At 52.2% G+C, this 13,001-nt stretch overlaps 1 protein-coding gene across 2 annotated transcripts in view; it reads left to right on the plus strand.

The window, feature by feature from the left end:
• The window catches only part of tenm3 (teneurin transmembrane protein 3), a 303,357-nt gene that overhangs the window by 262,104 nt on the left and 28,252 nt on the right, over positions 1 to 13,001 (plus strand). For both annotated transcript variants that reach the window (XM_048996054.1, XM_048996055.1), the window contains 6 exons: positions 2,463 to 2,489; positions 3,400 to 3,417; positions 4,325 to 4,471; positions 6,348 to 6,564; positions 9,931 to 10,050; positions 11,201 to 11,462. In XM_048996054.1, coding sequence (XP_048852011.1) covers positions 2,463 to 2,489; positions 3,400 to 3,417; positions 4,325 to 4,471; positions 6,348 to 6,564; positions 9,931 to 10,050; positions 11,201 to 11,462 — 791 coding nt within the window. The remainder of the gene's footprint in view (positions 1 to 2,462; positions 2,490 to 3,399; positions 3,418 to 4,324; positions 4,472 to 6,347; positions 6,565 to 9,930; positions 10,051 to 11,200; positions 11,463 to 13,001) is intronic.

Raw genomic sequence — 13,001 nt, forward strand, 5'->3', positions numbered from 1 at the left:
TCACTAGCCCCCCCCTCAGTGTCCCACATTCAGCACTGCCCTCCCACTGCACTGTGATGCACTCCACTCAAAACATAGCTGCACCCCCCCCCCCCCCCCAATTAATCAAGTATTAACGTAGCCCCCGGTCAGATCGGGGGTACGGGGAGTACACCGAGCACCCGACTGCCCTGTAAGTAGAAGCAGCTGGGGGCGAGTTGTGAGGGCGTGGGGGGGGTTCATTATGAGCTACATCACTCCCCCCCCCCTCCAGGTAGCAGTGCCCTGGTAAGAAATGATCTCCGCTGTGCCAAGTAACGAAACTCCATGTTGCATCAGATGTGCTGCTGATGAGGGGCTTTTCCACACTGAACCTGAACAGCGTTTCCCCTTCAAGCTCTGAATAGCTTCTGCCCCAACAAAGCGCCCTTAATCCAATTATATGACAACGCTTTGGGCCGCATCGCCGTGGTAATCTCTAAAGGCTCCTTTCACTGCCTCCCTGGCGTGGTTTTTTTTTTTTTATTTTTGTATACCGGCATTGCGTTGATGCCACAGAGCGACAGTTACACGGCTTAGACACGGCTGTTCGTTTCCGGGGCCCAAACAGCCGCTTTCATCTCCTCCTGTAAAGATTACGGGCCTCAGACAGCGGCGTCTATCAGGAGCATGACGTGTTTAAGCGCGGTGACTTCAGCCGGAAAACCTTTGTTGCGTTCTTTGCCGATGTAAAACAGCTCGATGGCCAGGGTTACGCTAAGCGGCGCGGGGAACTCTCCCCTTGACAGTGGAATAGGAAGGAAGCGGGAGAGTCGCAGCACAAGAGGACAACAAAAAAATATGGGCAGCATAATCGCTGATGGGCCACTTTGAGCTGCGTGTCGCATGTTTCCGCTGTTCACTCTGTGAGAGGCTTTGTGTTTGTTTATTTCCTTTGGCACGCGCTTTCGTGGCGGGACGTAGATGTGTGAAGGGTATTAATCACAGAGCTTCTTGCAGGCCATTCAGGGACAACGAACGGGGGTGTTCAGTAAGGTCCAGCGTGTCAGGTTGCAGGAGGCTCCTACACTGCATCCTGAGCCGCCGTCCCGCCCCCATCACCGGTCCTCCTGTCTTCCCTAACCTTTACCCTCCCTCAGACGGCTCACACACGTCATACCGTACCCACAAACAATGACTGCAGGTTTCCAAACGAGCTGGTGGAGAGAAAGACCTGCATTTTTTTATTTAATAATGTCGTTTTTAATAGTGACGTATCTCACACTTGGGTTTTCTACGCATTCTGAATAAAAGAATCATAACCTAGAAGCTAAAACAAAACGAATATTCCAGTCTCTGTCCAAATCGTCCCTGAACTGGTGTCCCGCGGCTCGGTCGCAGGATGCTAACTGGCTAAATGCTAACGCTGGCTCGTGCTGATCGATGCCCCTCCTGACGCGGAGCCCTGGATTGTCATGGCTCTGTGTGCAGCTGAGGAGCGGTGAAGGCCTGGTGGTCTAGCCGGTAATTAAGATAAAATGAATCTGGGGCCCAGGGCGTCTCCGCGGAGGGAGGCTGTTTGAGTGTCGGGTGTATCTGGTCAAAGAGTAATGTCATTTAGTCAGCAGACAGAGCCTGGTACCGCAGTGCATGAAGCTGCGCTTCACCTGTGCTCCTCTACCTGTAAATGGGGGCAGCTTCTCCACCTGATTAAGAGGCGGGTCGTATTGTGTCTGTGCACCGTATTTAATGCTCGGGGGGGGAGGGGAGGCATGCTGCCGGGAGCTGAAGCCATTTGTTTGGTCTCAGACATAGACTGATACATTCTGGGCACTTCCGTTAGAGGCTGACTAATCTGTTGAGCTATGCACACACACCGATGTGGCCTTAGAGTGGTCGCATTACCATCAGTGCCATTAAATCTTATTTTTGGCTGCATGCTGAAATCATCCAATGAGAACGCTTCTGTGAGCAGGCCAGGCTTACGCTCTTTAAGGTTACAGGGCTGACAGCCCCGATTCCGCTGTGCCGTGCTGATCTCGGCCCAGATTACAGAGTCACGGTGCAGATCGCAGGCGTTAGATTGGATATGACAGACTTCCACAGGCCCCGCTTAAGTGAATACAAGGCAGCCGACTGCCAGATAACGGCATTACCAAGAGAGAGAGAGTGAGAGAGAGTGAGAGAGGCCGTCTCATTGGGCCTTTTAATTTGAAGCGGACAAGCCCCAGCACTCTCCGAGGTGTCCGTGGGGGACATCCTGGAGGACGGCGGCCCATTGCAGTTGGGTCAACAGCGGCAGAAGGGCCCGGTAAAATGAAAGTGCCGGTGTCATTTCCATCATGAAGGTTTCACCAGGTCCCTCACTGCACAGGCTGCCTCTCTCGCGTTTGTCTGTCATGTCAGCGAATTTCTATTCCCTGCTCTGAAACTTCTGCTTCTCTCTCTTTCTCTCTCTCTCTCTCTCTCCCTCTCTCTTCTTTTCCCCTTCTCATTCTCTCAAGATCAAAACCTGGAGAGGATAGTACCAGGTACTGTGCTTCCGTACTTTATTCGTGCTGTGCCTCACATCATCCTTGCACTACCCCTCCCCTCCAGACAGTGCCCCCCCCCCACCTCCCTTTCCTTTGCTGCCCATCTGTCAGACCCAGAAAGCCATCTCACTGCTTAACCTCTCTGACAGCATTGCTCACCTCTCTGATCTTGAAGCTTGCACATAGAAAGAGACAAACTCCATAGTACATAATATAGGGGGAGGAGGGGCACAAGTCAGCGTGCAAAACAGGAGGATCCACAAACCCCTGTAAGGCTGCAGGACTGTGAACTTTTCAAATGATTGATCGCAAGTATAATTTCCCAGCATGCAGTGTTCTTGACATGTGACTAGATTTTTCTCCAGTGTGTATGTAAATCCAGCACATAAATTGAATATTAATGTTTCTCAGCTGGACAGTACTGTGGTTATGATATATACAGTGTTTTTGTCCCAATTAATGTCTCTTTATACTGTCTTTAATTCCCCGAATTAGATTTAAAAAGCAATTATTAACACAGTTAATCTTTTTAATTAAGTAGTATATTTCAATCACCCTTTTTAAAACTGCATGTCATTCCTTACTGATACTTTTTAATATGCCTGCTAAATTAGAACATACATTAGAGTCTTGTGTTGTATTGTAAGTGATATCACAGCATTATCTCATTGCCCAGATGCATCGTCTGCACTAGCCCAGGCAGAAATGGGATCTACGTTTGCAGTAATTTAAAGGATCTTGCTTTACCGGGGTTTCGTTCGACACCGTTTGCCGCGCCTCATTCCCTCCCCGCTCCCCGCCCTCCGTGTTTGTCGCTCGCTCGCTCTGCCGCGTCCTTCACAAAGATGAGTTCTGAGCATTTTAATTTTCTTTCCCAAATCTCCCTCCTCCGGGGCTGTAATCGCAGAGAGGATAGGATATAAAGGTAACGGCGCCCGGGCCCCAGGGAGACCGTCAGTAGCAGCCGCTCTCTCCGCTCTCTGTCTTGAAGCACGGCGTGAACGTGTCTGTTCAGTCTCTCAATGTTTTGTTGTGGTTCTTTCCTGGTACCTCATTCTTGTCCGTCCAGACTAATCAGACACACACGGCTCTTTGTTTCTTACTTTCTTGCTTTTTGTTTTGATTTCATTTCATTTGCTTTCGTTTAGTCTTTGGGAATCCTGTTGGTCTTGGCCCATGCACTTGCGGCCTGAATCCTGATGTATGTTAGGCTAGATGTTGGGCTGCTGTAGTTATTTCTTGGGCTTGGCTTATGTTGTAAAGAGGAATGTCTCTCTTTTCTGCATAAAGTATAGAGCTGGAGGCAAGCAGAAACCCATCCTATACTTTGTGCTCGTATCTGAAATGTGCTGCGACTCCACATGGATGTGTGGCTGCTTCGAGCCCAGAAAGGGGCCTTTTCGCTTCTCCTTATTTATTTGATCATCTGGAGCTGAATGCTTACGTGTCTCCCTCGGTACGACACAATGAGGCCTGTCAACAGTCTGACCCAGCCGAAGAACTGGAAAGTTCTGGAAAGGAACGAGACTTACCTGTTTATTTTAAATTTGACCACAGTGACAGTGAGGCAAATTATTTCAGTTAGAAATAAAAACAGGCTTGTTGAAAGTGGTCCACATTCATGTGAACTTGCAGTATCCGTGCATTTCTCAAGGCCTGTCAGTTGTTCTGTCAGTATATGTTCACCAAAGACTGTTATTTTTGATATATGCTTTTGGTTTTCGTTTTGTTGTTTCGTTTGAATGAGAATGGTATTCTTTGAAACCCCTCCCTTTTTGCTTTGCCTCTTTCTTATTGGTTCCCACATTTGACTGACTTATTTGTCTCGACAGAGGGCTGCCCCGGTTTGTGCAACAACAATGGGAGGTGCACCTTGGACCAGAATGGCTGGCACTGCCTCTGCCAGTCTGGGTGGCGGGGGGCAGGGTGCGATGTCGCCATGGAGACCCTCTGTACGGACGGCAAGGACAATGAGGGAGGTGAGATGGAGGGAGTGTTCCTCTGGGGGGCAGGGCTGAAGTGCAGCTTGGTTCCACTATGCTGGTGAATGTTTGATGGAACAATGTTAGCCCATGGGAGAGCATTAGCGGATGGAACAGTGTTAGCCCACAGGAGAACGTTAGCAGATGGAACAGTGTTAGCCCACGGGAGAGCATTAGCGGATGGAACAGTGTTAGCCCACAGGAGAACGTTAGCGGATGGAACAGTGTTAGCCCACAGGAGAGCATTAGCGGATGGAACAGTGTTAGCCCACGGGAGAGTGTTAGCGGATGGAACAGTGTTAGCCCACGGGAGAGCGATAGAGAATGGAACAGCGTTAGCCCATGGGAGAGCGATAGAGAATGGAACAGCATTAGCCCACGGGAGAGCGTTAGCGGATGGAACAGTGTTAGCCCACGGGAGAGCGATAGAGGATGGAACAGCGTTAGCCCACGGGAGAGCGATAGAGGATGGAACAGTGTTAGCCCACGAGAGAGCGATAGAGGATGGAACAGTGTTAGCCCACGGGAGACCGTTAGCGGATGGAACAGTGTTAGCCCACGGGAGAGCGATAGAGGATGGAACAGCGTTAGCCTATGGGAGAGCGATAGAGCATGGAACAGTGTTAGCCTATGAGAGACTGTTAGGTCATGGTCTGATGTCTAAACTCTAGCAGGGTCAGGGTAGGCTGGGACACCCCTGCTATGAATTATTTCCACCCCAAAATAATGAAAAAACCCACCACTCTCATATTGCATCCAGTGGTGTTGAATTTTCCCCTGTCATCTTCCACCAATTCGGACCCTTTTGTGGTAGCGACCCCCCCCCCAGCACAAACGCACTCACGCCCTGTCCTTCCACATTACACTCCAGTTCTCGCTTGTCTGGTGGCACCGTGGTGCTCAGTGGCATGATGGATGTTGGGGGCAGAAAGCGGGGGGAGGGGGTATTTCTGAAGCAGCGTTCTGCTCTGAAGGAGATGTCAGCTCTAGTATCTGTTTTGGCTGCGGTGGGCCCCGCCGTACATTTTCCTGAAGGATGCTGGGATTGCACTCCCCGCACGCAAACGTGAGGCACACCCAGGCAAGCAGCGCTCGTGTGAGAGCAGCCATCCTTCGCAGACTGCTCCGTCCTACCAAAGACGTACCCAGAAACCTAATCCCAGTCTCCCCGTGTTACAGAGATGATTCAACCAAGTTTGTGTAAAGGGTACAGATTTAGCCCCCTCCCCCATCACAAGCAGTGAAAATTAGATTTGCAGTACTCCTCGACGCAAATGGAACAGCCCTGTAAAAACCCCGTGTCCCGCAGATGGGGATGTCATTCGCATGTTGCTTTATAAACCTTCCTCCCAGACAAGCGCTGCGTTTTTATAAACTAACCAAGACGAAAGGCTCCATTTTACGAGGTATCCAATGGATTTTTACTGGGGGGGGGAGCAAAATGATTCTACCACAAAAATTTCTCCGGTGATGAAAGTCTGTAGGTGGTCGAAACATTTGCTACATTAGCACTTTTTTTCCAGTGAACAGCATCATAAATAAATGATTTTGTAATCTGTTCTGAGTTTTTTATTTTTATTTTTTACGGGCCTACATTTCATTTAAGTGACCGAAAATATCTTTTCACGATGGGCGCTTAGATGATTTTAGATGGCACTGCCGGAGGCAGTGAGGGTAGCATCGGACGCTGAGGCAGACCGGCTGAACATCGGGCATCTCCATGCTGGATGTCAGCTGCTCTGAAACAAACCTGATGTTCTTCGTCCCGCTGCCCATTCAAAGTCCCGCAGTAATCAGACTGACAGCTATTTGAGAAGGTTTCACGCCAGGTGCAAGGGCGCGTCCTCACCAGCAGGTGTCCTCACTGTTGCAGACGGCCTGGTAGACTGCATGGATCCCGACTGTTGCCTGCAGAGCTCGTGTCGCAGCCAGACCTACTGCCAGGGGTCTCCTGAACCCGCCGAGCTGCTCGCCCAGGCCCAGCCCTCGCTGACTCCGCAGGCCGCCCGCTCCTTCTATCAGCGTGTCAGCTTCCTACTGGGGCCTGACGGCAGTCATGTGATCCCCGGGGAGAACCCCTTCAACCAGAGGTACGGACTACAGCTCCCACCTGATTATGCATGGCTAACATGCTGTTGTACCGGTTCGCACACCATAAATTTAAATACTTAAGGGTTCGACAGAAGGACGATCCCAGGACTTGCATTGTGAGCTTTCAGGTTACAGTTCTGTGGTCTATTCCTAACCATGTGGTTTTAAATCCAAACCAGTTCTGTAAAATCCAGTGAAGTCAATAGGACTGTGTTTCCCAACCTGGTCCCCGGGGACCCGCAGACGGTCCACGTTTTTGTTTCCTCCCAGCTCCACAAAAAACATGAACCATCTGAGAATCCTTGAGGACCAGGTTGGGAACCACTGCAATAAGAAACACTTTCTTCGGTGTATTTCACTGGACACCGATACGTTTCCGTTCAGTCTTGTTCTCTGTATGTCAGAGAACTTGATGTTATATAGGGGCCGCTGTGTGGTAGGGTCGAGAAAGCCAGAATTATAAGTTTGCAGACAATGTGGTGCGGTTCTGTGATGAAATGGTAAGTGTAGGAGTGTGTGAGCACCCCAGTCACGTCCTTCCTGTAATCCAATCAGAGGTCATTCTCTCGCTATTTTTGAGAGTGGGACTTGGGAAAAGTGGTCATCTAATAGTATTGTAGACACCGGGGAAATGTGGCAGGCTTTTTCTGGTCGTTATGCAGTGTAATGTTCCACCGACAAGGTCAGAAAATGCCAGTGCCACTACACCCGCATCTTACCTTGTCGCTGCACTGCGTTTCCTTAGAACTCCACAGACTCATCTCCACCATGCTTTGTATTAGGCTCGTCTTGTTTTCGTCAGTCCGTTCGCCAGATTCATCTTCGTCTTGTTTTTCTAGCTGTGCACAATCTCATCTTTGTTTTGTTTTCTTGCGGACGTCTGTTTTGCTTTGGTTTTCGCTCAGTGCTCACCAGCTGGCCCCTCTTGTTTTTGCTAGCTGTTTGTGGACTCACGTCCATTCGGTTTTTGTTTTTGTTAGCTGTTTGTGGACTCGTCTGTTTGATTTTCGTTTTTGTTAGCTGTTTGCAGGCTGACCTCATTGCTGTCTGCTGCTTGTGTTCTTTTCTGTGGCTGCCTTGAGAGCTCGGTTTCACCCCGTGGAAAAATGGACATAATCATTCTGTGTGATGGTGTATCGACGCAGCGGTGGTACCAACACACCAGCCGGCTCTTTTTGCTGTTTGTTTAGACACTCGTCTCCCTAATCAGCACCAACCTCCAACGCTATGCTCAGTGAGCAGATTCACAGGGCAGTTGTAAAATCTTCCCCCAACTTAAAAAGCTTTTGCAGCAGCGCTGTAAGCCAGCTGTATCCAAGCCCCCCCCCCCTCCCCCCCCACTGCTTTGCTTCTTCAGGAGCATGATTCTGCTTATCTTCAAACAGAAGCAGTAATGAGTGTGTAATTAACACCTTGGCCTAAGTGCATGATTTTGCGTTGAAAAAGAAAACGTTTCACATCAGAAACATGAGACATGGCCACGTATGTGTTATTCGCCGTGCAGAGCCTGTCGGGGAGATAGCAGAAGGCAGGAGGGTCAGCCACCTCTGACCCCCACAGCCCACCGAACAACATGCCATAATCTGATGCTAAGCATCAGCCTCCACCGTAAAGGCCTAAACAAGCTGCCACTCGCCTCTTTGCACTGTTAACCCCCCGTTCCTGGGGCTTGAGGCCTGCAAAGGGCGTCTTTTGGGAGCGTCCGCTTGGCCCAAGTAGCCACGTTGAGACGGAGACCAGCGGCTGTGGGGCAAAGACACCCCCGTCACACCAGAGCAGGAGACCGCGGGGCTGAAACATTCATATAAAACTGGGCCATGCATCCTGAGATATGAGGCACCGCTGGGCCCTGCGGCCCTGAAACGGTCTCTGAACAGGGCCTTTGTCCTGTCCAGGATCAGTATGACTACAGGATGCTCTCTGGCTGTCCTGTCCAGGATCAGCATTGCGAAGGGACGTTTTCTGTCTGTCCTGCCCTGGATCAGTATGACTACAGGATGCTCTCTGTCTGTCCTGTCCCGGATCAGCATTACTAGAGGTGACTCTCTGTCTGTCCTATCCTGGATCAACATTGCGACAGGACATTTTCTGTCTGTCCTGATGTGCAAATTCACGCAGAAACATGTTGAACAGCCAGGAATCCTTTTATTTAGGGGTCTAAATGAGTTTTAGGTTGCACACCCTGTTTATTCTGGTGCCGTCAAGACAAACCTGAAAAAATGACATGTATGGTCCTTCAGAGCAAAATATACATCAGTCACATGGAGGATCTGTTCTTTGGACCAGAATTTCTTCTTCTGAATGGATGAACAATGCTCCTTCCTGAAATGGCAACCCGTCTGTTCGGCCTGGAGTGCTGTGTGACCCCCCCCCCCCCCCCAGCTGTATGCGGCGTGCAATGGTACGGAGCCTCACACCGCTGTCTCTCTCAGGAGCTGTAAATGGCTGCACGCCTCTGCTGGAGTTTTTCTTCTCCTCTCTCTCCAGCGCCTCTTGATTCATCGGCGGTTCTTGTTTTTCTTCCTCTCGCGGTGGGCGTAGACGGGCCAGCCAGCACAGCGTGTGCCTTTACATCTTCCTCCGGAGCGCCATCGCCCGCAGGCTAGGCCGACAACAAACGGCCGTCCTTTCAGAGCACAAATTTATTTTGTTAGCGGCATGTTTTCGTTTTTCTGGCTGTACGCGGGGATCAGCAGATCACGGCTGTGAGTTTCTCTGAGGCCTTGAAAGCCCTGAAAGCACAATCCGCAGAGGATTGGGGGGCACAGTGATGGTAACACGCTGAGGGTCCTTTAAGGCCAAGCTGGGTCACATGCTATGGTGGCTGAGAGTGTCCATACAGAGCCTCCGGTTTGCTGACAGTGACGGATGTAAACTGAAATGGCACAGGCAGTCTGTGGCAGGTAGGGGGAAGGCCACTTTCCGAAAGACAACCGTCGATGGCTTTGCTCCTTGCTTTACAGTAAGTTCATTAGCAGGTGAAGTCTCCCTTTGGGTGTCAGTGGGCGAGCTGAGGCACGTGCATCCGGCGAAGCCGAGGACTGATGTATGTTACAGTATCTCGCCAGCCAAAGATCAATCGCAAGTCAGCAGGGAGCCGGCGGCCGATGTCATCTGAGAGTGCTATCGTTCTCGGTGCACCGTGTGTGGTTTAAAGATGGGGGCTCGGAGCACCAAGGTAGCCGAAGGAATTTGTCCTTGTGTGTGCCGGTGGCTGTTTCTGCATGCCTGTGTGTGAGTCCGCATGATTCCCGTACGCGCTGGAGCTGTTTCCGCAGAAGCGGCTGTGTGTTATGCCCCTGCTGACCTACAGGGAGCGGATACTGACAGTTGGGGTGGGTTCAATGTCTCTACTCTTTCTTCAGCCTGGTGTCCATCATCCGAGGTCAGGTGCTGACAGCAGATGGGACTCCACTCATCGGAGTGAATGTCTCCTTCCTGCATTATCCGGAGCACGGATACAGTATCACGCGACAGGACGGCATGTATGTACCCCACCGCGCACACACACACACACACACACACACACACACACACACACATACACACACACACACACACACACACACACACACACACACACACACACATACACGACTGTGGGTACATTCCCACATGGTATCCCCACATTCTGCTGATACTGACCTCACCGGACAAACACTATGGCCCCCATCCCTCTTCCACGCCTTATCGTATCTGCCGCCTTTAGGCTGAATCTGGCATCCACCCCCTCCTCCCCGCGGTCTCCACGACGCCAGGGGGCTGTCCCTGCCCACATGGCATCCCGAAACGCGCGTATCCCGCGGCCCAGTTGCAGGTGCTCCCAAAATGGGGTAACCCGATTCCTTCATTATCAGCGTGCTTAATGCACGGACGCGGTGCCGCCGCCGCCGCCACGCCTCCCCCCCCCCCCCCCGCCCCCGCAACCGTCGCATTTCGGCCGAGAGAAATGCAGGCTTAAAATGACCCGTTTAAAAATTCATTGAATTTACAAGGACGACATCAATCAGCAGACGAGGCGCTTGGTTCTTGTTGCGGAAGCTGCGCTGTGGTTTCGCACAGAGCCTCATTTGGACCACAGGGCTCCAGAACATTCCTGCAGAGTGTAAGTGGAGCTGCCGGCGGTCCTGCAGTGGTGGGTGGGGGTGTGGAGAAGGTAAACAAGGGTGCGTGGGGTGCGTGCTGACCTGCGCTCCGCACGCGCTGCGGCCCATTGCCCGGCAACTGGTGCCTAATTGCCTTGGCGCGGGAGTACCGCAGCGGCGGCTGAGCAGATGGCGAGATGGACTGGCATCCAGTCCGGCGTGAGCGTGCGGGTGCAGAGGCGTGTCATGTCCGAGCTTACGCCGAGCCGTCCAGATGTTCCATCCCCAAAAGGCTTTCTTTGATGGAAGATGTAGGGAATGAGTCCGGATAACCGTCCCCAAGCCACATCCTGTGTCCAGCATGGGGCGGGTGGGGGTGAGGGGGGCAGCTGGCTCGCTCTCAGAGCCTGAGAATTACAGATGTGTACTTCTGGCTGGACAGGAAAACAAACAGAATCACACTAAACAGAACTAAGCCTCTCAGGACATCTCGCAGAATTCCGGTCTGCGCGTCGTCGATCTCTCAGACCGAGCGTTCGCACCCTGGCAGGTTCGACCTGCTGGCCAATGGCGGCGCCTCGCTGACGCTGAGTTTCGAGCGCGCCCCCTTCCTGCCACAGAGGCGCACCGTGTGGATCCCTTGGGGCGTCTTCCATGTCATGGACACCCTGGTGATGAAGCGTGAGGAGAACGACATCCCCAGCTGCGACCTGAGTGGCTTCGTCACGTCCAGCCCCCTCGTCGTGGCCTCGCCCCTCTCCACCTTCCACAGGTCCTCTCCCGAGGAAAACCCCTTCATCCCGGAGACGCAGGTAAGAACGGCATCGATTACAGCGCACAAACCCCAGGATTTGGGAAGTTCAACCGTAAATTCCCTGATAAATTCCCTTGGATGACTGTGGTGTCCAGAATGGTGCCCCCTTCAGGTCAACTCATGAACAGGCACCTCTCGAGTACCCATTCATATTTCAGTGATTAATCTCAAGCATGTGGGAAGTGGTTTCATTGTTGTTATCTGGCCGCCACCAGCCAAACCAGTACCGTCAACATCATCAACACTGTGCTTCTGTCAAAATTACAAAAATATCCCCGCTGCTTTCCTGTAAAGCCGAAGTAATCCGATCTTGTTTCATTTCTTTTTTCGTGCATGAAATGTTTGCATAATTCCCAGGTGACAGCAGTTTGGTCGTCTCTGTAATGTGGGCTTGCAGTACGTCAGAGCAAGCATAACCGCCACTGTGTTTGGGTCGGGTTCATGTCACAGAAAGGCCTGGAATGCACCGTCTTCACGTTTATTTCGAGGTGTCGCTGCCGTCCTGCGGCACGTCGGCAGGCTGGTGCGGCTCGGGATTTTACTACCTGGGGCGGCCTGTCAGGATTTCACAGCCCCCACAGTCGCTGCTCATAAATATTCAGAATCCTCTCTACCTGGTGGGCGGATGCGGATGTGAGCCGTGGACCCGCCTGCCGGCCCTCCCACCCGCCTGCCTGCCCCCCCGCCCTCCTGCCGGCCCTCCCTGCTCTCGGGTGTCTGGGTTCCCCATTTTTTTGTGGCGCCCATTAGACAAAGGAGGATGGAGCACGTATGGAAGTCTATGTCTGGACGTTAAAGGTAATGGTACTTCTGTAAAAGCAGACCAGAGCATGCGAAGGGGTCTGGGGCCTGTCGGACCACGTGCCGCCCTCAGGGGGAGAGAGGTGCAGGAGTGATAGGTGTGCCCACAAGACGAGGGCGCTGCACCACATTTGATTGTGAGGGTCTCCCGCTCCGCTGAATGGTTCTTTAATTGGAAAGCTGCCCCCACCCCCGCCTCCTCTGTCAGAGTAAGATAAACATCGGGGTTTGTCAGGGAATGCCTGCAAGCGCACGGCCTTCTGCTGCAGTCACGGACACCCCCGCCCCAGCCCGCCTCCTCCTCCTCCTGTAGAATCACATGTCCCCTTGCCACAGGGTGTTTTGCCCGGTGTGGGAGGGGGTGGGGTTATGGGCTATTTAGCAGCCACTGGGGTGTATTTTTTTTTCTTCAGGAATAGATGGAAAGAGACAAACGGTGCATTTAACTGTGCTGCCATGGTGCAGCTTTGCCTGATCATATGGCTATACATGCACCTCTAAAGGGGACTGACCCCTGGGGCTCCGCCGGAGCCATCCAATGTACGTCACCCGACGGGGGTGTGTGTGCTGTCCCGAGCGCGCCATCCATTGGCAGGGGTGTGCTGTCCCGAGCATTGTCACCCATTGGCAAGGGGGGAGTCATCCACAGCATGTAGCCCATCAGGGGGGGTGTGCTCTCCCAAGTGCATCACCCGTCGGGGGGTGTGCTGTCCCAAGTGCATCACCCATCGGGGGA

This window comes from Brienomyrus brachyistius, chromosome 25 (genome assembly GCF_023856365.1).
Source record: "Brienomyrus brachyistius isolate T26 chromosome 25, BBRACH_0.4, whole genome shotgun sequence".
Lineage (NCBI taxonomy): Eukaryota > Metazoa > Chordata > Actinopteri > Osteoglossiformes > Mormyridae > Brienomyrus > Brienomyrus brachyistius.